Here is a 27,068-nt window from a genome sequence, read left to right as displayed (position 1 = left end):
ATGCTCCATTTAGGGGCAATCGTTCAATGTTGCAACGATAACTAATTGAAGCTTTCGTTTTGTGATCTGTTTAACTGAACATGGAAACACTTCAAGGCACTCAACTTTTAGAACTCTGTGGCAAAATACTCACATACTTCAGCCAATGTTTGTCATGGCAACATCATACTGTAAAAGAGATATCAAAGCTTGCTGCTTGAATGGATCAGACGATTTCAATGAAATTTGCACTTTTGCAGACTTTAAACTGAGAACACAATATTCTCCAAGACGACGACCTATACGGCCTAAGTATCTGGGGTACCATGTGTCATTTCATGCCCACTATCTGTACTGCTTCAGACAGCATTGTACCAATCTTTTCCTTGAATGATGCATTGTATTTCTGGCACCTTACCGGCATAATTTCAAGTGTTCCAGCTCCGAGTTGGGTTCTTATGAATGCTGCCCTTCCCACTCCCCATTCACTATCTCCAATATAACACAGTCGCAGCTCCTTTAAGCCAATATGGCCTTCACTTCCCCGTTTTATGAAATGTGACATTTTGCTGCAGTTATTTTTTTTATATAAGGATGTCATTTTGTTTGGAGGCAAAATCTATTACGTTGCTTCCTGATTCCAACAGGAAGGTGGGGGAAATGGGCTAACCTTCTCGCCAAGCAACTTCCAATAAGAAGATATTCTTGGGAACACTTTGAATTGACATTTCTAGGATGATTTTTTCATTCCTGCAAATCTCCCACCTGCTGAAGGGCCTGTGTCAAGTGACCAAAAGAACACCTGGTTAAGATTTTCCACCATAACTAATCCCTGAATGATAGAGGGAAGTAATCTTTTGACCCAATGAGACCTTCAAGTTCAACCTTTCTGAACACAACAGGTCTGGCACCTTTGTGAGATTTTCAGATGCATGAAGCATTTTTTTTCAGATAACCCAAATAAGATTTGGGTTTTGTTCTTATAACCCGGTTATGCTGAGAAGCTATTCTCGGGCACATTTCCCAGCAATGCAATATCGCACCACATAAATATTGGTGAATAACTATTTAAATTGAGATCAATGCGCTTTTCCATTCTCAACAGAGTACTACACAGTTGATCTTAACTCAGTAAGTACCTTATTGTCGTTGTGTAAGAAAACTCAACAAAATTAGAAAGCCCAACTGCAGTACTCAATACAACATACAAGAGCATACAAAAACCAGTAAAAACAAGAAAGAAAAATAACAGCTTTAAAACAATACAAAATACCAATACAATAATTGGTGGAGTTTAATTCTTGGACGGCTCTGGGATATTAACTGTCCTTGAGTCTATTCCTCCATGATTTATTGGACCTCTACCATCTGACTGAGGGCAATAAATCAAACAGATGATAGCCCGGGTAAGTAGAATGCTCAAGAATATTAAGAACCTTCCCGAAACAGTGAGATTGAAATAAATCCTCCAAAGGGGACAAGGCTGCATTGAGAACCCTCTGAAGATCCCTCTTACTGTACATCTGGCAAATCTCTTGGGAATGCAATAAGTCAGCACATGTTACCTGAAGGCATGGAAACTTATGAGATCAATTTTTACAAAGGTAGAAAGAGCAAGGAAATGAGTGAACAATAATAATACAGAATACGCCAGAAAATACTCAGCAGCACTTGGCTAAATATTTCAGGTCAGTGGCTGAGTAGTTGCAGTACTTTATATTTCTATAATTTACAGTGTTTTAATTTTGGAAAGGGAAAAGCAAACTCAGGTCACTGCAACACAGTTGCCTGATTTGTGTTGTGCACACGTCAATGTGCAGCCCAGAATAGCTGTGGGTTAGGTGGCAGCCCTCAATGCCTTTCTATCTTCCCGAAGCCCATGGCATGGATTCGCAATTGAAAGGCGAGGGTCACAAAACTGGTTGATGTGTGACATGGTTGAAATGAAAAAGAGAGAATTTCTTTAAAATTGGGTCTCTGTTCAAAAAATAAATAAAAGGACAAATATAGAAATACTGTATTTTACATCTTAAGTATCAACCAGGGATAAATCAAGAGAATAATGGAGAGTCAGATCAAGCCCTTCTAGAGATCAGATGAGCAATTGTGCTCAGCGCACAGAAGTGCTGGAGGGACATCCTCAGGGTTGACTGAGTTGCACTAGTTCCACTAGAGGGCAGGGCTCTTTTGGATTTCAACACATCGGCATATGGTGTGAATGTAATCTCACTTGAGATTACAGTTGTTTAATATGTTAATTAAATTGGAAAGACAATGACTGTCTCCAGTGATGGAGAAATTCATGGAAAAGAATAATAAAAAAATGAGAATTCATCAAGAAGCAGAAAATGAGACTGAACCTGATGAATTTTGAGACAAAGCATTGACTGGATATTCTGTAACTAGACTGCCCAACACTCAGGTCCTTCAACAGGTCAGAGGTAACTGGAGGCCGCACATAAAACCTTACAAAATCCAAATTCAGATGTCGCTGGGAACCATTGGCTCTCCACACCAATAATGAGGAACCAGGGACTGACTATACAGAGATTTCAACTGTCACAATGGGTAAGAAGGAAACAAGGGGAGTGTTATCAATAAAATATTATCAATAAAATGAGAAACATGGCCATTTCCTAAAGTTTTTTGCAATAATGGGCTGCGTGGCATACCTGTATCCCACTTGCTAGATGCACGATATTGAATTCTACTCGCCCGGATTTTGCAGGGATATGTTTCTCCAGCATACTTGGGATTTGTGTACATTTCTGAATTTGAGAAGTTCCAATCGCCTGTTTTGTAGCTGTTTTATTTTAATGTGCTTCAATGCTGGAGTTTTATGACTTTTGTACCTGGGAATAGACTCAAACAGTGCATTTGTGCACTGCACCCCTCTATATGACAATAAACTTGCTTTCATTCATTCTTGAGATTGCTGGCTATTTCCAGTGGGAATTCAGACAAACACCCTCAACCAGTCTAGACCTGGCAGTCAGATATTTGACCACTGATTTTAAAAAAGAGAACCGCTAAGAAGGACTTCTATAACTTATTATTAATTTCAATATTTTCAAACGTTTGGATGCATGAAATCATTTGAAACAGTTTTGAAAGCAGTTTAAACAGCGTTTCATTATTTCTGAATGCTTTCAAGTAATTGTGTGGGGCAAAGCCTAGTCTATCCCACTCTCATTCTGATATGCCTTTATGTAGTCTCCTGCTCTCTTATAACAATGCCCAGCTTGAAGAGTACTTTAGGGTATGTTATAGTCACAGAGGCAAAGAGCAGAACAGCACAGAAACAGGCCCGTAGGCACAACTCATCCATGCCACCCATTGCTCATCTGAACTAAGTCTATTTGCCTGCATTTTGCCCAGGTCCCTCTCACTTTTTCCTACCTACACCAGTACAGTTTCCTCTGGCAGCTTGTCCCATTTACTCACAACTCTGTGTGTATAAAAAGATGCCCCTCAGATCCCTTTGAATCTTTGCCCTCTCTCCTTAAACCTATGCCCTCTATTTTCAGACTATCCTGTTCTGGGGAAAAGACTATACACCTTATCTATGCCCCTCATGATTTGTTATACCTTTATCAAGACACCTCTCAGCTTCAAACATGCCAGGGATTTAAAATAAAAACTAGTCTAACCAGCCTCTCCTTATAATTCAAGTCCTCCAATTTCATATATTCCAACAAATCTTTTTTGCACCCTTTCAAGTTTAATGACATCTTTTCTCTATAGCAAGGTGACAAGAACTGCATGCAGTCTTTACCAAAATCTCGTAATCGGACGTCCCAACTCCTCTATTCAATGCAATGACCGATGAAGGCATGTGTGCCTAACACCTTCTTCACCACCATGTCTACCTGTGCTGCCACTTTCAAGGAACTATGTACCTGGATCTCTGTTCTGCAACACTCCCCAGGCCTCTACTATTTACTGCATAAGCCCTACCCTAGTTTGACTTATCAAAATGCATTACCTCGCACATATCTAAATTAAACCAGGCTTTCCAGTCTTCTGGTCTCAATAATGAATGCTCCAATTTCGAATTACTCACATCCTATTTATCAGAACTGGCCATTTCTACTGCAAGTTATCTGTTTCTCATATTGGCAGTTTATGTTTTTTTCCCTCTTCATTTGCTCTGCCCTCCATTCGCCATTAAACCTCATCCTGAGCAACCCCCTTCTTAACCTATTGCAAATGGATGATTTGCCACATCCATCCTATCACCACCTTGTATATAACCATATAACCATATAACCACTTACAGCACAGAACAGGTCAGTTCGGCCCTACTAGTCCATGCCGTAACAAATCCCCACCCTCCTAGTCTCACTGACCAGCACCCGGTTCATACCCCTCCAGTCCTCTCCTATCCATGTAACTATCTAGACTTTCCCAATGATCCCGCCTCGACCACGTCTGTCGGAAGCTCATTCCATATCCCTACCACCCTTTGCGTAAAGAAATTTCCCCTCATGTTCCCCTTATAATTTTCCACCTTCAATCTTAAACCATGCCCTCTAGTTTGAATCTCCCCCACTCTTAATTGAAAAAGCCTATCCACATTTACTCTGTCTGTCCCTTTTAAAATCTTAAACACCTCTATCAAGTCCCCCCTCAATTTTCTACGCTCCAGAGAAAAAGCCCTAGTCTGCACAACCTTTCCCTGTAACTCAAACCTTGAAATCCTGTCAACATTCTCGTGAACCTTCTCTGCACTCTCTCTATTTTGTTTATATCTTTCCTATAATTTGGTGACCAAAACTGTACACAGTACTCCAAATTTGGCCTCACCAATGCCTTGTACAATTTCATCATAACCTCCCTACTCTTGAATTCAATACTCCGATTTATGAAGGCCAACATTCCAAATGCCTTCTTCACCACACCATCTACCTGAGTATCAGCCTTGAGGGTACTATTTACCATCACTCCTAAATCCCTTTGTTGCTCTGCACATCTCAATAGCCTGCCATTTAATGCATATGACCTATTTAGATTTGCCTTTCCAAAATGTAACACCTCACACTTATCTGTATTAAATTCCATCAGCCATTTCTCAGCCTACACCTCCAGCCTTCCTAAATCACCTTTTAATCTACGGTAATCTTCCTCACCGTCCACAACACCACCAATCTTTGTATCATCCGCAAACTTGCTTATCCAATTCTCCACCCCTACTTCCAGATCGTTAATAAATATAACAAACAAGAGTGGACCCAGGACCGATCCCTGAGGAACTCCACTAGTCACCGGCCTCCAATTGGACAAACAATTTTCTACCACTACTCTCTGACACCTCCCATCCAACCATTGCTGAATTCATTTCACTACCTCCTTATTTATACCTAATGCCTCCACTTTTTTTCCTAACCTCCTGTGGGGAACTTTGTCAAAAGCTTTACTAAAGTCTAAACAGACAACATCCACAGCTTTCCCTTCATCAACCTTTTTTGTAACCCCCTCGAAAAACTCAATCAGGTTTGTCAAGCATGATCTACCCCTGACAAAACCATGCTGATTACTCCCTATCAATGCCTGTACCTCCAAATATTTGTAAATACCATCCCTCAGAACACTTTCCATCAACTTGCCCACCACAGACGTCAGACTCACGGGCCTATAATTCCCAGGTTTACATTTGGACCCTTTCTTAAACAGCGGAACCACATGCGCCACCCTCCAATCCTTTGGCACTACCCCCGTGGCCAGTGACATCCTAAATATCTCTGTTAATGGCCCCACTATCTGTCCACAAGCCTCCCTGAGTGTCCTTGGGAATATTTTGTCCGGTCCCGGAGATTTATCCACCTTTATCTTTTTCAACACAGCCATCACTACCTCCTCGGTTATCCTTATATGCTTCATGACCTCCCCACTATTTTTCTTTACTTCAACTGGTTCAATATTTTTTTTTCCCTAGTGAATACCGAGGCAAAGAAAACATTCAAAATTTCCCCCCATTTCCTCTGACTTCTCACTCAGCCTACCCTCGCTATCTACAAGGGGTCCAATTTTATCCCTCATTAATCTTTTACTTTTAATGTACCTATAGAAACCCTTTGGATTTGGAAACTGAAACCGTTCTTTCCTCTTTCCCAGTTTTGATGAAGGCCTGAAATGTTAGCCTGCTTCTCCTTCCAGTGGATGCCCCATACCAGTTGAGTTCTTTCAACACTTTCTGTTTTTGTATTGGAAGATGTGGTTGTGGGCATAGACAGTTATTTTGCATGCCTTCAGCTTTCTCTTTGATGGAGCCTTGGTCTGCACTCACCCCACCGTGATCATTCCTACTGAAAGAGGTGCCTTTATCTTGGGCGTTAGACATCACTGGGCTGACAAGTTCCCAATGCAGAGAGTGCAAAGGTCAAGGTTTAACAATCTCAGAGGCCCAGGCATCTTCCTCCTGGGTGCAAATTGGTGGGGGTGGGGGGGGGGGGGTGCAACATTCAAATCAATGTACAGCCTAATTTATATTTAACGTTTCCCAAGAATGAGAAAAGCCCAGTGGCAGAAGGGATGAGGGAGCTTTTCACTCTAGGGGGAGCAAGTGCATTGTCTGTGGCACAAGAGCAACTTGTCCGTGAACTACTCTTTGCAGACGATGCCGCTTTAGTTGCCCATTCAGAGCCAGCTCTTCAGCGCTTGACGTCCTGTTTTGCGGAAACTGCCAAAATGTTTGGCCTGGAAGTCAGCCTGAAGAAGTTAGCCAGCTCCCCACCATGACTACCAGCCCCCCCACATCTCCATCGGGCACACAAAACTCAAAACGGTCAACCAGTTTACCTATCTCGGCTGCACCATTTCATCAGATGCAAGGATCGACAACGAGATAGACTACAGACTCGCCAAGGCAAATAGCGCCTTTGGAAGATGACACAAAAGAGTCTGGAAAAACAACCAACTGAAAAACCTCACAAAGATAAGCGTATACAGAGCCGTTGTCATACCCACACTCCTGTTCGGCTCCGAATCATGGGTCCTCTACCAGCATCACCTACGGCTCCTAGAATGCTTCCACCAGCGTTGTCTCCGCTCCATCCTCAACATTCATTGGAGCGACTTCATCCCTAACATCGAAGTACTTGAGATGGCAGAGGCCGACAGCATCGAGTCCACGCTGCTGAAGATCCAGCTGCATTGGGTGGGTCACGTCTCCAGAATGGAGGACCATCGCCTTCCCAAGATCGTGTTATATGGCGAGCTCTCCACTGGCCACCGTGACAGAGGTGCACCAAAGAAGAGGGACAAGGACTGCCTAAAGAAATCTCTTGGTGCCTGCCACATTGACCACCGCCAGTGGGCTGATCTCGCCTCAAACCGTGCATCTTGGCGCCTCACAGTTCGGCGGGCAGCAACCTCCTTTGAAGAAGACCGCAGAGCCCACCTCACTGACAAAAGACAAAGGAGGAAAAACCCAACACCCAACCCCAACCAACCAATTTTCCCCTGCAACCGCTGCAACCGTGTCTGCCTGTCCCGCATCTGACTTATCAGCCACAATTGAGCCTGCAGCTGACGTGGACTTTTACCCCCTCCATAAATCTTCGTCCACAAAGCCAAGCCAAAGAAAAAGAAAGGGTTAATGGAGCAAGTTTGCACTCATATCCAGAAGCTTATCTTAAGGTGTTTTTTATGGAGGGCCTCCGCTTCAAGGCCAGCTACATCCGAGGAGAAAATATTTAATTTACGCTTTTATAGAGCAGATCTAAAAAGCTGCTCCAGTGTCGCTTTTATGCATCTTCCAGAGCCGCTGTAAGTGGGGCGACTGTGGCCGTGGCACCTCGTGTCATAAATACACGGCGAGCAATGGGTGTCTTCGTCACTCGTAATCCCCCATGCAGCTAGAACCACTCTGGGAAACGCCGAGCGGCTCCAGCTGCTTGTGGGATAGTGGGCAAAGAAGTCGGCCATTGATTATTTTCACAGTGTTAATATTTCACTCTCACTCACCTGTGATTTATTGGTTCTGGATAGCGCAAATCATCAGTGAAAATAGCCATCATCGGTGTGGCTGCCACAGTGCCTTCGTGGGCCCAGCTTCGTGATCCTGACCCGCCGCGACCAGGAGATTGAGAAGGACGAGGGAGCGGAGCAGCAAGTCCGGGGTCCCAAAGGTGCAAAAGTGATGGGCACTCCCAATGATGATATGATCACTAAACAGTCCTGGGTCAGACTGTCAGCATCATCGCGACGTCATCAGCTCGGCCCCTCCCCCCCAGCCAGCCGTGTGCAGCGGCTCGATATTTATGGAGCAAGGCGGAGCACTCTGCTCCACCCCTGACACAAGCCTACAGAAGGATTGGAGTCGGCGCCTTGGAGCCGCTCACTGACCATTTACCAAGGTAAGGATTGAGACGCAAGGGTGGATAATCTCTGGCTTTACATTTGGATTTTTTGGCTTTATAAAAAGGCCTTTACATGCATGCACAACCCAAACTCCGCAACCGCTCAGCTCATCCTCCTCCTCGTCTCAAGCAAAAATGCCCCAAACTTCACTACTGCGTTCCATCTTACCTCTCTTCCCCTCTGATTGGCAGTCTGCTGCCCTTCCTGCCACCCTCCCTGTGAAGAAATAATTTCAATGTGATTCCTCCTTGGGAAATGCAGTAACATAATGGCATTGCAAACTAAGTATTTTAACGTGCCAAGTCTGAGAAGTTCGAAGAAAGCCTTAGGAGGAAGGAGAAATTAAAGGAGAAACAGCAGAACATGTAGGAAGGAATAATAGTACTGGTGCTGGTCGGCATGGGTTCCCTAAAATAATACCGGTGCTGGTCGGCATGGGTTCCTTAAAATAGTACCGGTGCTGGTCGGCATGGGTTCCTTAAAATAGTACCGGTGCTGGTCGGCATGGGTTCCTTAAAATAGTACTGGTGCTGGTCGGCATGGGTTCCTTAAAATAGTATTGGTGCTGGTCGGCATGGATTCCTTAAAATAGTATCGGTGCTGATCGGCATGGGTTCCTTAAAATAGTATCGGTGCTGGTCGGCATGGGTTCCTTAAAATAGTATCGGTGCTGATCGGCATGGGTTCCTTAAAATAGTATCGGTGCTGGTTGGCATGGGTTCCTTAAAATAGTATCGGTGCTGGTCGGCATGGGTTCCTTAAAATAGTATCGGTGCTGGTCAGCATGGGTTCCTTAAAGGAAAATCTCGCTTGACTAATCTCCTGGAATTTTTCAAGGACGTAACAAGGAGGGAGAGCCAATGGATGTGGTGTACTTTGACTTTCAGAAAGCCTCCGATAAAGTCCCACACAGGAGGCTAGTTTGCAAAATCAAGGAGCATGGTATCGGGGGTAGGGTGCTGTCCTGGATAGCTCATTGGTTGAGAAATAGGAAACAAAGGATTGGGATAAATGGGTCATTTTCTGGATGTCAGGATGTGATGAGTGGGGTCCCGGAGGGGTTGGTGTTGTTTATCATTTATGTAAAATGATTTGGACGAGGGGATAAATAACTATATACGCAAATTCGCAGATGACACTAAACTAGGTGGAAGTGTGAAGAACGAGGAGGATGTCAGAAAATTGCAAGGGGACATGGACAGTTTAGGGGAGTGGGCGGAAAGATGGCAGATGAAGTTTAATTTGAGTAAATGCGAGGCTGTCGATTTTGGAGGCAGAAACAAGAGAGCAGAATATTATTCAAATGGAGTTAAGCTGGGGAGTGGGGTAATGCAAAGGGATCTAGGCGTACTCGTTCACCAGTTATTGAACACTTCAGCAAGCGGTGAAGAAGGCGAATGGTATGTTGGCTTTCATAAAGAGGGGATTGGAGAATAGGATTAGAGAAGCCCTCCTGCAGTTGTACAGGGCCCCAGTGAGACCTCACCTGAAGTATTGTGTCCAGTTCTTGTCCCCATATTTAAGAAAGGACACACTTGCTATAAAGGGAGTGCAGCGCAGGTTTACAAGGTTAGTTCCCGTGATGACAGGATTGTCTTACGCGAATAGGTTAGAAAAACTTGGATTATATGCGATGGAGTTTAGAAGGATGAGGGGAGACATGATTGAGGTATTTGGGATTATCAAAGGGCTTGACAGGGTGAAATTAGAGCACATGTTCCCAATGATGGAAGAGACTAGGACTAGAGGGCATAGGGAAGGCCATTTAACACAGAAATGAGAATTTTTTTTACCCAGGGAGTTGTGGGTCTGTGGAATACATTGCCACAGAGGGGTGGATTCGTTGGATAGATTTAAAAGATAGTTGGATAAGGCTCTTGTGGGCAGGGGAGTTAAGGGTTATGGGGATTAGGCTGTGATTGGTTATTGAAAGGGAAAGATCATCCATGATCCAAAAATGGTGGTGCTGGCTTGAAGGGCCAATTGGCCTACTCCAGCACCTATTGTCTATAGATTAGGGTTGCTCAGGGAGGACACCTTCTGGTTCCTTGGTATGTTCTCAAGTCGAAACCCATAAGGAATAATTAGGTGCAAATAAAATGCAATCAATGGGGGAAAGAAGAACCATTTCTCAAAAGTGTGGCAGGGTTAGCGTAACAGTTAGCGCAACGCCTTTGCAGCACCAGTGACCGGGAATGGGGTTCAAATCCTGTGCTGTCTGTAAGGAGTTTGTATGTTCTCCCCGTGTCTGCGTGGGTTTTCTCCGGATATTCCGGTTTCCTCCCACTCTTCAAACCGTATGAGGGTTGTAGGTTAATTGGGTGTAATTGAGTGGCAAGGGCTCATGGGCTAAAAGGGCTAGTCTAAAAAAATAAATAATTCAGGGTTCGATCCTGACCTCCAGTGCTTTTTGTCAGGAGTTTTCAGGCTTTCCCTGAGACTGCAGACTATAAATTACACCTCATATAAATGGGTGGTAGAAGAATCAGGCTGCAGCTGATGGGCATGTGACAGATGCTCGGTTACTAAGAATGGCTTCCTTGTAGGTCATAAGAGATTATCATAAATCTTTAAAACTTGAACAAAATATACATGGTGCCAAACCTACAACTAAACATTAAAGTTTCTAAATAATTACTGTATCTCGAGTTAAAAGTAATCTTCCTGAGCCTTAACCCCTATAATACCATTTTGATAAATGAGTTGAACTTATTGGCCAAACACTATAAACTTCAATTACCTCAATCTGCAAATTCCCAACACACACACTAATATGGGCAAAGCTTTCCACTGTAAGATCAAATTCATGCAAAGAATACTCATTGAAAAATATGATAAAATGTAATAATAAATGAGCTTGGCTTTATTTTTAACTGCACTTGTAAGTTAATAGACTTCATTTGTTCTTTCCAATGATAGAGGCGAATATAACTGAGTGATGGATTGTATCCCCATAGCTGCTGATATAGGTATACGGCACAGCACTTTAAATTTAGACATACAGCACGGTAACAGGACATTTCAGCCCATGAGTCCGTGCCGCCTAATTTACACCCCATTAACCTACACCCCCCCCATACTTTTTGAATGGAGGGAGGAAACCCAAGCCCCCGGGAAAAAAAGTCAAGGAAAGAACGTACAAACTCCTTATAAACAGCGCGGGATTCGAATCGCAGACCGGTCCTGATCGCAGGCACTGTGAAGTCTTTGCGCTAACTGCTAACTGCCTGTTACTTGTTTCAGTATCAAAAGCTCTATTTTATTGTGGAGGCAATTGGAGAAGTCCGTTCATGCTTTCACCCTCAGAAAGTTAGCAATTTTAATCATCACCAAGTGGTGGACCATCCATCATTATAAGATATTTTCAACCTTTTCAATGGGTTCCCTAATGAACACCCACAGCTTGCAGTCATCTACGTGAGTACAGATGTAGAACATTCAAATCATTATGCATTTAAACATTTTTCACAGTACTGACATGCTTTTAACAGAATTGTGAACACTGTTGAGCTCCATTTTACAAATTCTGCATAAATCAGTCTTGAAGTATAAAAGGTTTTATTCAAGTCAGTCTCACTGCTCTGTATCTCGATCTCGATCCTGTTACTATGGCATCATCTTTCATTTATGAATATTCATTTTCTTTTCACCCCTGTGATATGCTAAGGATTTGTATGGTCACATACAAAAGATAATTTAAGTGCTGCTAAGATCAAGCATATTTTTATTTCTTGTAACTTCTGTGATTCAATAATTCCTTATCTCACTCAGTATGGGGAGGGAGTATCTTTCCACTGCTAATCAAGGACCACTAATATCTTGTGCAAATAGTCACTCATTACGCATGCAAAAAGACCAGTTTTAAGCCAATATACTGCTAAGACCCTACTGTCCCTTTTATAGTGAAAATTAGTAATTTGAAAAGACAGGTTTCCTCTGCCTTTAAATCGGTCCATTTACCTCCATAAAAGGTGCAAAGGTGGCTTGGGCTGGTCCAACTTGCTTCATGTTTCCTCCGCCTAGAATGGTAGCATCAGAGGTGGAGAAGTCGCTCCACCTCCTCCATAAAAGGATTGCAGGTGAAAGCGGCTCCAAACAGGAAGGTAAGCTGATTGATGTCGTACTGACAGCCCTGTCGCCCCGCTGAGCTCTCACTGAGCAACCCAGTGGAGCTGTCTGCGCTCCCTCACTCTGCCAGGCTTCTCACGCTGCCTGCTCCCTCACACTGCATGTTCCCTCACCCCTAACTGTTCCTTCAAGCTGTCCACTCTCTCTCGCTGCCTGCTCCTGATGGGGCTGGGCGACGGGGCTGTTGGGATGGAGCAGAGCGGTAGGATCGGTGTGGGACTGATAGGGGGGAAGATGGTCAAGAGGAAGGTGGAATGGAAGAGAGAGAGAGTAAGGGGGTAGGGAAATGGAGGAGGAAGGGAGCGGGGCAAGGGGGTTGTCAGCCAGCGTGGGAGGGGGGTGTCAGGCAGTGGGGTGGGGGCTGTCAGGCAGCAGGGCTCAGGCAGCAGGGCTGTCAGGTAGCATGGCGGTGGCTGACAGGCAGTGGGGCAGGGGGGTTGTTAGGCAGCGTGGCGGGGTACTGTCAAGTCATGGGGTTGGGAGCTGTCAGATGGCGGGGCGGGGGCTGTTAGGCAGTGGGGCGGGGTCTGTCAGGCGGAAGGGTGCAGGGCACTGTCAGGCAGCGGGGCAGGGGGTTTGTCAGGCAGCGTGGCGGGGTACTGTCAAGTCATGGGGTTGGGAGCTGTCAGATGGCGGGGCGGGGGCTGTTAGGCAGTGGGGCGGGGTCTGTCAGGCGGCAGGGCGCAGGGCGCTGTCAGGCAGCGGGGCAGGGGGTTTGTCAGGCAGCGTGGCGAGGTACTGTCAAGTTGTGGGGTTGGGAGCTGTCAGGTGACAGGGCAGGGGGCTGTTAGGTGGTGGGGCGGGTTTTGTCAGGTGGCAGGGGGCTGTCAGGTGGTGGAGCGGGTTTTGTCAGGTGGCAGGGGGCTGTCAGGTGGTGGAGTAAGAGATTTTCACAGAATGGCCACTGCTGTACTACACATCCCACCCCCAATTGCCCCGGGAAGCCAGTACGCTGCTCTGGGCTACATAGAAGGACAGCGCGATCCACTTTTTCCATCCGTATAAAAGGTAAATTTGCCTTTATTTTAAATTTGAGCAGGCAATAACATAGCTTTTGTGCATTAAAAACCCCTTCTGCCTGCGCATGGTATCCAGACATATTCAGTTGCAGAATTCAGCAACACAAAATGCTGGAGGGACCAGCAGATTCAGGCAGCATCCATGAAAGGCAATAGACAGTCATCGTTTCAGACTGAAACCCTTCCTGGCTAATGATCGAGATTGGAAAGATTATTGTCTGTCTCGCTATTCTACAGAAATCTAAACCCACTGTCAAATTTGCCCTCACTCTCATTCAATCTAGGAGAGATTTGAGCCTGTTAGAAAAATAGCGAAGAGGAAACTCGGTGAGGTAAAAGTTTATCTCCAAGTGGGGATTCTTAGACCAGTGGAATATTACCCTGTGCTTTAGCAGACATCCTTTTGCAATGCAGTCTTAAGGTATACAAAAATCACTAGCCCAAAGGGATTTTGCAGATAGCAACTCCAACATTTTCAAGGTGATAATGTAATGCTTACAATGGAACAAATATCTCATGAAGTTATTTCATCAGGGATTGTAGCACCTAGTCCTGCAGATCAACCTGAATACCTGGAATAAACTAGTGACTGCTGTTAAAGAGCAGCTGACAACCAGGGAAAGACCTAGTGATGGCCGGGAGAGACTGCTGACAGGAGGGAATAAACACCAAAGGGGCTAGCATGGGCTAGCTCCCCAAGCCAGCAGGAGCCACCGCTGTACAGTGTGTTAAATCCACCCACGAATGGCTACAAAAGTGTCAAAATGAAGAATACCCCTGGTGTCAGCGAGAGCAGGAGCTCAAGATGACTCAATGGTGGACCACACGGCCAAAGACCTAGAAACGGATATGACCACATGCCAGGTGATTAGTGTTAGACCTGATAGACCAGCCACCCAGAGTTGCGTCTGTGGCTGGACAAAGGTAACCTTGAAGAAGGGAATAAGATCCATCAAGGCAAGAAAAAATGCTTGAGGTGGCTTAGTGAGGGACCTCACATTGACGGTTTCTTTCGAGGAGGTAGGTAAAATCAGTCAAATGAAGCCCAGTGGCAGGAGAAGTTCCACAGCTCACAGGGTATCAATATCCCAACCACAAGTGAAACTCAAACGATTGCAGACCTAGCAACAACTAGGTGTCCCAAATCCAACCAGCCAAAACCAGCAACAGAAAGGAAGATCAACGGACGCAAACTAGAAATATTGTGGCCCAAGTCCTGCATATGAGACAAGAATGGAAGTCCATCAACACAGTTCTCATTCTCTTACTAAGGGATCTGAGGAAAAGAAATTGGAAAATATGGGATACATCATATACGGTTAAGGAGTGGAGAGACTTGGAGTGAGAGAAAGAGGAAACTGAAGGAACTAAGGTGGCTCAAAAGCAAGAGGGCAACAGGAAATTGAAAGACATGTAAGAGTAAGACGGCAACTAAGGAAACAATGGAGGAAGACATCAGAAAAGGAAAAGGGAGGAATCAATGTCTTACAGGAAGAGATAAAGAAGCAGCTTGCCAAGAGCAGAGTGCCTGAGAAAGCAGCATAGAAAGAAAGATCCTGCAGGAATGAAGATCCTTTCAAGATCTTCAAAGGCATTTTTACTGTAGAAACGAGTGGGACCCTAAGTGCAAAGGAGGGAACGTGAGGAACATTAGTGGAAGACCCATGCAGATAGCCTGAGGAATGAACCAATTAACATCCCCCTGACATGCCACCAATTTACCAACCAGAACATTTGCTGATTGATGGTCTCTTATCTGGAAAGAGGTGAAGAACACAGTAAAGCATGCAAGAACAGCTTCAGCCCCAAGGCCCAGTGGAATTTCTACAAGAACATTCCTGGCATCCTGAAGTTCCTTTGGAACCTGATGAAAATGGAATAGGGGAAAGGAATCATACCTAAAGCATGGTAGAGAGCAGAAGGAATATTAATTCCTAAAGAAAAAAATTTCTCAGCCATCAGTCAATTCTGACAGAAACACCCAATGATAACAAGGAATTTGATGAAGATGTATCCAATACCAGTTAATATTCCCTTGTGGTCACTCTCCATTATCGATGAGATAGGATCGATCTAACTAATACTGAAATGTCAAGGATTGTAACACCTAGTCCAATATATCAATCTTTCATTCTCCTCTCAACTATGGTTGTGGAGAAGAGGAAGAGTGCATGGTCGGCTGATATAGTTTTCTGAACATGGAAGGAAAAATTTTCTTCAGTGTCGTGGCTCAGCGACTCTCTATGTACCTGGTGAACATTAGGTTTGTTGATATATCAGTGCAGAAAGCAGGAGTATGGGGATTCTCAGAGTGCTTAGAACACACTAGCATCATCTGGCACCAGATACAAACAGCCAGGAGGGAAAACAAAGACTTGCACGTGGTATTTTTAGATCGAGCCAATGCCTTTGGATCAGTCCCTCATAGGATGCTCTGGACAGCCTTCAGTTTCTTCAAGGTTCCAGTGGCCTTCACACATCTCATCCAAGCATATTTTCAGGATTTCCAGTTGTCCATTACATCATCGGAATGCACTACTGCTTGGCAGCAGCTGGAAACAGGTATAATGGCAGGATGTACCATCTCTCCCCTCGCTTTCACCATGGCAATAGAGCTCATCATCCGTGCATCACATTGGGTGATAGGAGGGGAACTGCCTGAAGAGTGATGTACATCTTCCGCCAACTAGAGCATACATGGATGACATGACCACAGTGACAACCACAAAGGCCTGCACTAAACGTCTACTCAATAAGCTTCATTGCAACATCAAATGGGCACAAGTGGAAATTAAACCAAGAAAATCTTGCAGTATTTCCATTGTCCAGGGTAGGCTTGCAGACAAAAGGTTTTGCATTATTGAAGAACCAACGTCAACCGTCCTGGAGAAACCAATCAAAAGCTTCAGACATTGGTCTAATGCAACCCTAAAGGGAACTGAACAAATTGAACAACTCAGCAGATATACACAGTGTCCTTAAGCAAATTAACAGCACTGCTCTCCTAGCAAAGCTAAAGCTGTGGTGTCTCCAGTTCGGCCTGCTACCATGACTCGTGTGGCCATTAACAATATATGAAATGTCTCTATTAAACGTTGAGAAAATAGAGAAACTGTTTATCTCACAAACGAGGAAGTGTCTCAGGGTACCCAGATGTCTTAGCAGAGTTGGCCTTTATGGGGATGGAATCCTGTCGTTGCCATTATTCAGCCTTGTGGAGGAATAGAAATGTACTAAAGTGAGGCTGGAGATGATGCTCAGAGAATCACGGGACCTGTGCATAAGAGATGCTGCCCCTGCCTTATCAACAAGCAGAAAATGGACGGCGGCTGCAGCAGTAATGAATGCAAGATCAGCACTCCAACACCAGGACGTAGTGGGCTACATGCAACAAGGTGAAGGGACTTTGGTTTAGAAACAAAGAACCCACCCGGCGGAAAGCAAGACCATCTGAACATCGGCAGCTGGTGGTGGTGGGAGTGCACCAACAAGAAGAAGCAACCAGGTATACCAAATCCATTATCTCAACCAAAACAAGGGCAATGGGAGAGCATTGAAAGAAGGAGACTAACCTGGAAAGATCTGTGGAAGAAGGAGTCAAATAGAACAAGCTTTATCATCAGAGCTGCATATGATGTCCTGTGTTCTCCCACAATCCTAAATATTCAGGAAGGAATAAGTCACAGGACCCACTCCTCCTCACAGGCCAACTGAATACAGCCAGAGGCTGGAAACTGCTTGCAAACCTCAGCCAGTGACTCATCTTTCCACTGGAAATTGCCAGCACCAACCTGAGACCAGATCTGGTACGCTGGTCTAGCTCTCAGCAGATCGTCTTTGTTATTGAGCTGATGGTCCTTGGGATGAGATGCAAGAACAGAAGACAATACGTTATACTAATCTGGCTGCAGCAGCGAGGCTGGAAAGAGAGGGTGCTCCAGGTTGAAGCCAGTTGTCGAGTATTTGCTGCCAAATCCATGACCAAGCTACTGAGGGAAGTAGGAATCGCAGGGTAGGGCCTCAGAAAGGCAAGTAAATCCCTCTCTAACTCAGCTAAAATGACCAGTCACTGGTTCTGTCTGAAAAGAAGGGATCCTAACTGGGCTCCAAATGACCACTAGGAGAAACGTAAATATAAGACACATACCCAGGTCTGATCAACCTGTAGTGGGCTAGCCTTGGCAGAGAGTGTCTTCTATTTAAAAGGCTGAAACACCCAATGATAACAGGGAATATGATGAAGATGTGTCCGATACCAGTTAATATTCCCTTGTGGTCACTCTCCGTTATTGTAATTGAGGCAACCAGCCCTACTAACTCGATGAGATAGGATCGATCTAACTAATACTGAAACGTCAGGGATTGTAACACCTTGTCCTATATATCAATCTTTCATTCTCCTCTCAACTTTGGATGTGGAGAAGAGGAAGAGTGCATGGTGGGTTGATATAGTCTTCTTGCATCCAGAAACCATTGCATCTCCTTCGTGGTTCAGTATTAAATGTTGATTAGGTTTAGAATACCTGGTACCTTACTGGCCTTCCTTCCCCTCTCTTACTCAGCAGGCAATAGGGAATGAGTTTAGGTAGAAGATCAGCCAATTAACATTTTGTGGTTAAATGCCAAATATTTAAAATGCAAGAATTAAACCTGGAAGAGAGAAAATGGAAGGATATTTCAGGTCAATGGAATTTCTTCCAATGCTGTTGCTAAGCACTTATTCCATCTCCATCTAGATGGCATTGACATCGACATCTCCAGTTTCTGCTAGCCTCCCCTCCGTTCTCCCTTCCTTCTCTTTGTTTTCATTCCTCCAGCTCTCCACCCCCGTCCCTCTCCATTCACAGAGCCATCTCTCCTCCCCTTACTTGATGCTGTTCCCTCCCTCTCTCTTTCCACCTACCACATCCTGCCTTCAGGACTGTGCTTCTTCCCCTGCCCTCACTGTTTCATTCTTGCCTTCCATCTGCATTGGCAGAACATTGGCCCTCGTGTTGAAAAATGGCGACTACAGATTCCAAAGGTGATCAAAAGCTTAGAAGCAAGTCTAGCTCTCTTAAACGTGTACCAATGAAGCAATTATACAGACATGAGTACTTAAAAATACTTGGGAAGCCAAATGTCCCAAACATTATGGTGCCCTGAAATGGGAGGGGGACTACATTAAAAAAATCCTGCAATGTTGACATGGTCAAACCCTAATGTATACATATAACCTTGAATAAAATCTGGAATGTGCACTTTAATGACATGTGAATTGTTTGATTATAAATGTAAAACTGTGGGGCACAGGAGCAAATAAAGGAAAAAAAAAGTCTCTTTGTCCCAAGCATTATGGCAGTCACTGTCGATTACATTTTTAATGCATGACAATAAAAGGAACCTTTGAAGGACAACCACACGAATCAACAAGTACTCAGCAAACATCTGGCAAGTTCCTCCCTGAATAGATTTTGAAGCCATCGAAGTTGCATTGGTTGCTCATGACCCATCGCTGTAATTTTGAATGGACATACAAGTCTGAGGAAAACTGATTGCTTCATTTACCTCCGACAACCTTCCAGGTGTTAGCCTTTAAGCCATTAATCCTGTGATATTTAAGCCTTTCCTGAGTGTGGTGCTACCACTATGTGCAGAGATATATGTGACTCCTCCCTTCCACGTATCCCCATAAAGGCTGTCAACACCCAAACCCCTCCCTCAGTACCTGCCTTGGAACTGGACCAGCAACATGGAAGCTGTGCTGACACTTTAAGGTGATTAAAGCCTATTGATCATGACTCTCAGTCTAATTGTATTGATTGGTTGTACACTAAGAACATTAGGAAACCTTGACTAAGATAGGCTGGGTTGGTTGGTTAAAAAATAGATTCCGTGAGATAGACTTGATCAGTAAACATTGGGTATCCTTGAAGAAGTCAGAAATATAGAAACGTGATGAACGTTTCTATGGGTATTAAAATGAAAAGCTACAAAAGGTCTTTAGAAAATGAGTCCGGAGAATTAATGATGTAAAACGAAGAGATGGAAAAGGAAATAAACATATATTTTACACCACCCTTCATCAAGGTAGCAAATCATTTCATGTACAGCTATAAATTGGGAATTGGGAGAAGGAAAAGAATCCAGGAAATTTGCTGGAATTGGTAGTAAACCATTTGCTGGAGCTGTGGCCTGCTAAGTTCCTGCATTTTGATTGGATTGATCCTGGGGTCTTAAAAAATAGAGAGGCAATCTGACAGAGGTTGATCAGATCATGAGAGGCAGATTGTCAGAATATTTTCCCCAGGGCAAAGGTTTCGTCCACTAGAGGACATGCATTTAAGGGAGGGGGAAAAGGTTTAACGGAGATGTGCAAACAATTTTTTTTAAACACAGAGGGTGGCTGGTTCCTGGAACAGGCTGCCAGGAGTAGTAGAAGAAGCAGATACTATTGTAAGGTCTAAGAAACCTCTGGGTAGATCCATGAACATGAAGGGGATGGAGAGATATCTATCAGGTGCAAGGGAGAGGTTTTACTTTATTTTGATATCGTGTTAGCACAGACATGCGGGCCAAAAGGTCCTATTCCTGGGCCGTTCTATCTTCTATACACTGGGTTTTTGGACAAAAGGCCAAATGACAGGCTGGAATTTTAGATAAAGGAACAATAAGAAATACCAGGATTTTAACAGTACAGTGAAATAGCCAGGATGATTTAGGAGACAGATGGGTAAAAAACATACAGTGGAGAATGAAATGAAGTTAATATTTCATGGCAATAATATTTCAGCAGAATTAGGAAAGGTTAGAAATTAAACGCATTCAGACTCATTTAGCTCCACTCACTTCTTCCAAGACAAAGGTATAGTTGTAGGTTCAAGCATGCCTATCTCTCCATGGACTACACATGCTGACTGATTTAGTGAACAGCTCCTGTGTTTTCTGATTTTTATTTAGAGAGACAAATAGCCAGTCATTAAATAGAGAGATCAAATGAGGTAATTGGGCTATTTGTGAGATACAATGAGCTAGACTGGATCATTAAATAGAAGATCAGTGCACGATTAACTAGACCAATAGATAGAGAAATATAGTCGGGTGTTATTAAATGGAAATACAGAGGTAATTGAGTTTTTAAAAAGAGAAATACCGTGAGGTTGACGGTGTGTTTGGCCATACTAAAGTTTGGAATGGATAAAAATAAACCAATGTTTTTCCTTCTGTAGCACCCTCCTGCCCCTTGTCTGGCACCAGTGAGGTCCAGGGTGGGATTGTTGTCCATTTCTGTTTCCACCTAGTAAAACACAATAGTCTGCAGATGCCGTGATTGAAGTAAAAACAGAATGGTGGAGAAACTCAGCAGCTCAAACAGTGTCCTGTACTTTATACAGCAAAGAAAAAGATAACTAACGTTTCGGGCTTGATCCTATAACCAATGAAACATTGATTGTGTACCTTTACCTTTGCCATAGAAAGTACCCTGTTTAACCTTTTGAGTTTCCCCAGCATTGCGTTTTTACTCTATTCCCATCTATTCAGTTTTATGTGGAACATGGAGAGATTGGCATGCTTGAACCTACAACTATACCTTTGACTTGGAAGAAGTGAGTGGAGCTAAATGAGTCTGAATGCGTTTAATTTCTAACCTTTCCTAATTCTGCTGAAATATTATTGCCATGAACTATTCACTTCATTTCATTCTCCACTGTATGTTTTTTACCCATCTGTCTATTTCACTGTACTGCGTCTCTCTGTTAAAAGCCTGGTATTTCTTATTGTTCCTTTATCTAAAATTCCAGCCTGTCATTTGGCCTTTTGTCCAAAAACTCAGTGTATAGAAGATAGAACGGCCCAGGAATAGGACCTTTTGGCCCGCATGTCTGTGCTAACACGATATCAAAATAAAGTAAAACCTCTCCCTTGCACCTGATAGATATCTCTCCATCCCCTTCATGTTCATGGATCTATTCCTACCAAAAAGCAAATATTAAACCTCGTAGCCCTTTGTTTTTCATTCATCCGTGTGCCTAAGAGTCTCTTTAATGGCCCTATTGTTCCAGCCTCCTCCACCATCCCTGCCAAGACATTCCAGACACCCTCAGCTTTCCGTGCAAAAAACTTACACCTTATGCCTCCTTTTACTCTGTGGAGAAGTTCCCTGGTGTTTGCTATTCCTGCCCTGGGAAAAAGGCAATGGCTGTCCACCTTATCTATGCCCCTCAGAATTATTTAACCATAGTATCCCCTGCGATGGTTTCTCTTCCTCGTTTTACATCTTTACCTCAGCAACTCCCCACGAATCCATTCCCTCTAATTCTGATCCACAGCTGATTCCTCAATGACGGCTTCATTTAATAAAGCAGCCTCAGCTCAGATGTGTACGTTGATGACATCCTGCCAGCCATCTTTGCCACCCTCAGTTCCTCCTGTCATTCACCTTGCACATTGCTTGCTTCATATTCGGAGTTAGTTGATTTCCTTTAATTGAAATATTGGGAAAGAAGAGTCACTGGTCTCAATCTCAATGACGAATTCCATGTCACTGATACCAGTTCCACCTCTCCCTTTGTCGACTGGATGACTGTGAACCAGGCTAATTGCAATCTTTTGTGTTTGACCAATAACCAAGCTTCCAATCAGTGCTAAGACCACTTACTTCTACCTCAAATAGTTCCCATTCCCCAGCCATAACTCTCCTCATGCTGAAACCACCCATTACCCGTAACTGCAACAACTCTGCTGCAGCCAGCCTGGGAAGAGGAGTGAGCCATGACCTTTGGCTGCTCCTCCCCAGGATCTTACTGCTTGGCCGTCTTGGCCAATTGCCCCAGGGTGCAGGTTTTTAATACCCGCAGAAAGTGGGGCTGGCAGGAGCTTCTTAGGTCCTCAGGTGCTCCACGATGCAAGGTGGCAGTGCCCTCGGTCAGGAGTCAGACGTCGAGGGTGGTGGGCATTGAGGAAGCAGCAGACCAGGGCAGGGTACCATATCGGGAGTACATCACCTCCACCCCACCCTCCCAACCTCCACCTTGGAGGAGAGCTCTGAAGAGGTCCGCAAGAGGGAGAACCACAGCAGTGGACCAGGTCAGGCAGGGCCGAGCAGTAGGGAAGCTGTGGTCATGGCGGCCTCTGTTAATCTCTCTGTATTACTGTACAGAGCACACGCAGCCACCCCTGACTGCTATAAGACCATATGATAGAAGAGGAGAATTAGGCTGTTTGGCCCATCAAGTCTGCTCTGCCATTCAAATAATGGCCGATGTACTTTTCTGCTCAACCCCATTCTTTTGCCTTCTCTCCATAACCTTTAACACTCATACTAATCAAGAACCTTTGTTTTAAATGTATCCAATGGCTTGGCCTCCACAACCATCTGTGGCAATGAATTCCACAGATTCACCACCCTCTGGCTGAACAAATTTCTCCTCATCGCTGTTCTAAAGGGAGGTCCTTTTACACTGAGGCTGTGTCCTCTGGTACCAGTGTCTCCCATTGCTCGAAACATCCTCTCCACCACTGGTCTTGCTCGGCTTGATGTTGGCACTGTTATTCAGAGCAATGCCATGCAGCAGAACAGCGCCACCAGCAGCAGTTCAATGGGTACTTCAGGAGAAAACCCAAAGCATGCAAACTTCCTTCAATCACCTGGACTTTGATAATGGGAAAAATTATCAGTGGGTCAGTGATAAATTGCTTCTTGCTTTCAATTTCACTCCAAAATGGGCTAGTTTTATCTTGGCCAAACTGATTTGCGTTAAGCACTGTCTTCACTTCTGGGGCTTTTTGTGCATTAAACCCTCATCTTGCACAATGTCAGCCCCTTTATCTGCTTATTTCATACCCACCACAATACTCAGTGCCACAAATCTAATGCCAGGTGCACCCATGGAAGTGCAAATTGATCCAATCGTTGCGAACTTCCGAATGTGTCACGATTTCAAGAAGTTCCCGGGTTAATTCACGATGTTGGACAAAAGAACTCTGAAGCACACAAGAGATACAATACCCAGCAGCAAGGGTTCAGTACTAATTCTTTAGGTGCTGCAGCTCACCAAAAACGGTAACAAGGAGGTACCGGAGCTGGCCCTTGTGACGCCTGGAGCAGCCCCATGAGATGTTGGAGCTGCCCCCTGAGGTGCCAGAGCGACGGTCCTGCACCCCTGCCCAACAGAAATTGGGGAAGTTGATAGAGGCAGGCACATATTAAAATGGAAGAGTGAAAACCTAGATAATTTTTTTCCCCCCCATATATAAATCAAACAAATGTTTTAGATCAGCCTGCCCCACCACTTCTCAGCTATCCTTTTGGTTTCATTCTCCTAATGCTGTTGCAAACATAAAAGTGGTAAAATCAACAAGGAGTAATGTCTGAAAGGGCAGCAGAGGCAGGCTTTGTACTTTATTTTAAATTTGGTATGTCACCAGACTCTGGAAAACTTCTACAGGAGAGTATTCTGGTTGGTTGCATCACTACCGGGTGTGGAGGTGCCAATGCTCAAGACAGGAAAAAAATTCCAGAGGACTATTAACTCGGCTTGTCATATCACAGGCACTAGACTTCACTCCATCGAGGACATCTACATGAGGTGCTGTATTAAAAAAGCAGCCTCTATCCTCAAAGACCCTCCACCACCCAGGACATGCCTTCTTCACTCTGCTACCATCAGGAAAAAGGTACAGGAGCCTGAAGACAAGCACCTAGTGATTCCAGGATAGCTTCTTCCCCTCTGCCACCTGATTCTTGAATGAACAATGAACATAGACACTACCTCACTTTGCCTTTTTCTTGCACTAATTTTTATTTACTCTTGAAATGTGGTTTAGATAAATTTTTGAAATCTGTTGCAGCTGCAAAACCACGAATTTCGTGACATGCTCATGACAATAAATTCTGATTCAAATTGTGATTTTTTTCCCACCAACAATTATCACACCTACCTTCTAGAGTGGCTGCTCACACTGGAATGACCAGAAAGGCAAAAAATTCGATCTCACCCCACGTTTACACTAAATACCATGGGTGTGGTATTTTCAATCGACGTAGGATGCCACTGCATCGACATCGACCGTGACGTATAACCTACATGAGCATCGTGCGTCCTCAATAATGTCCCATTCATTAGCTGGTTGCTGCTGACCGCCTGCAGGCGTTCTGTGAAATCCTCTAGGCGTCCAGGAGGTAAACAATATTTTACCTCCAGGACCTTTTACATAGACTGCGTTCCGGAATTTTGGGAACAATTTCCTGGAATGCAGCGGCTGTATAAAAAAACATAAATGTCGAGTGAAGGGGAATAATTTTGGTTAGTGAAATCAAATGGACAATTCTTTCTTGAGTACAATGGGCTCTGTATGCCCTTGTATGTTCTGGACCTCACTGGTGCCAGACAAGTGCTTTCACCAGCACGAAAGCTCGAAGCACAAGAGCTTAATTTTCTCCATCATTATAAGAGAGCTCCAGATAATTTGTTAAATTCCAACAACACTTGAGCAATTCATTACAATTTGTGTTTTTGTAAATCCTATGCAGCATTAATGCTTTGGGCATACCCAACAAACATTTAGCCCAGTATATATTCTTAAATAGTTACACCCAAAAAAGCATTTCATATTTAATATAACTGTTCAACCACCAGGTACAGATGTTAATAATGGTAAATGTACATTTCAGGGAGATAAATGATTGACATACTTAGCTTTAGCTTCAGCATCTTCATAAGCTTTGTTGGAAACATCTTCGAGACCTCCAATTAGATGTTTGAATGAGCTGTAACAATCAAAATATAGTTCAGGTAATAGATTATTCTCAGCATCAAAGAAAACGCAAAAAGGACTGGCATATTAGTTCAGATATGGCAATCCCACAGGACTTTACAATTCTTTATCAGACCAGTCTCACTCATGCATTCACGCGTGCATGCACACACACACACACACACACACACACACACACACACACACACACACACACACACACACACACACACACACACACACACACACACACAATGGAATGTCTTATTTTCTCAAGGAGTGAAATTACTATGACCCAGGAGCTTTAAGACTCAGAGATTTTCAACATACACCATCAAATAGTCAATGGTCGATTGGCAGGGCAGTCCTATCCTATAGACACAACCCAAGGCTTCCAAATTGAAAGTAATTCAGCGGCACTGAGATGATTCGGAGAGAGGGGATGTTGAAATGAAAAACCTCCACAGTGATGTTTTCTTAAGAAACCAAGATATATGGAGCGTCTGTCACTAAGTGGTATCTTCCATCATAAGGTGATTGGCAAACTGATGGAACTTTGCAAATGAAAGCTGCAATTGAGAAAAGAGTATCTCCTTGTTTGAGGAACACACTGATCCCCGAAATTCTGCAATGCATAAACGCCAAATCATTGCTCTCCAAACTAACTCGAATGCCACATAAATGACATGGAATTTGAATATCATGTTTTGGGAACGTCACTAGCATATAAGAAAGATTCATTTTACATCATGGCCCTTGATGCAATAAGGAAAATGAGCCAACATTCAAATTGGAAATATTAGATGATGAGCCTTTGAGTCAAATGCATCTTGAGGACAGTGCATGGGAATGCAATACTGCCAGAGGTGAACCTTTAAAGTTTAAAGTTAAGTTAGAGCTCGGTTGGATCCAAATTCTCAACTCTGCTTCATGCTTAAACTTTGAAGTTCTAATCATCTCTGTGTGTTCATGACTACACAGATTGAAGTCAGTCAAGTTACGCTCTCCAAAATAGAGTGTGCACTCTCACCGGCTCTCCATTCTGGTCAGACTTGATGTTGCATATGCACTGGTGGACTCAGGTCTTACAAGGGACAAGAGCACAAGATAGAACTGATAACACAGTAGCACAAAATCCTACACCAAATTTTCTTTTCATTGTACATCCTTTCTGGTTCATAGGTATATCAAGCTTCATGCCATTCAATACACAATCTGTGCCAGTATTTACTAAAAATAAATTCATTTGTTCTCTGATTGCATTTTTGTATCAAAGCCTTGTGCCTATACTTTATTTAAAGAACAGGCCTGACAGAATTCCTTTGCAGAGGAAAAAAAGTTTCAAAGAATTCTCATCAGCAAAGACACCATTATTTTTTTTCTCCAGAGATACAGCACAATAGCTGGTCGTTTCAGTCCGTGAGCCTGTGCTGTCCAAGTACAGGCACGTGACCAACCAATATGTTTTACCTCATGATTACTTATACCATCAGCACAGCCTATTTACAGGTGTAGGTCCAGTATGTCCCGACTGAGTGGACTTTCCGCAGCCATTTTAATGAAGCCACTCAGGTACTCGATAGAGACTGGTGTGAAACAGGTGTTCCACACATTCCAATGCTGGGCTGCCTGATGAACCAGGTGAAAATGACACCCTGGGCTACTGATGGTGTGCACTCCACTTTCCCACACAGGTACTCTCAAGCCATTTTACCAATCGGTTTTCTTGGTGGCAGTTTTTTCGAATGAACATGTTACCACCTAAATGTTAAACCCAAGGAGAGCAGGTGACAGGCTGGATATTTACTCCTTCCATTATTGTAACATCTGTTAAATTTGATATGA

General features: G+C 43.9%; 1 protein-coding gene across 3 annotated transcripts in view; it reads right to left on the bottom strand.

Annotated features, from left to right (window-relative positions):
* The window catches only part of LOC138744465 (cGMP-dependent protein kinase 1-like), a 592,254-nt gene that overhangs the window by 76,933 nt on the left and 488,253 nt on the right, over positions 1-27,068 (bottom strand). For all 3 annotated transcript variants that reach the window (XM_069900680.1, XM_069900681.1, XM_069900682.1), the window contains exon 9: positions 25,162-25,236. In XM_069900680.1, coding sequence (XP_069756781.1) covers positions 25,162-25,236 — 75 coding nt within the window. The remainder of the gene's footprint in view (positions 1-25,161; positions 25,237-27,068) is intronic.

This window comes from Narcine bancroftii, chromosome 10 (genome assembly GCF_036971445.1).
Source record: "Narcine bancroftii isolate sNarBan1 chromosome 10, sNarBan1.hap1, whole genome shotgun sequence".
Classification (NCBI taxonomy): domain Eukaryota; kingdom Metazoa; phylum Chordata; class Chondrichthyes; order Torpediniformes; family Narcinidae; genus Narcine; species Narcine bancroftii.
The sequence above is the reverse complement of the archived record's forward strand: the minus strand, read 5'-3'. Positions and strand labels throughout refer to the sequence as shown.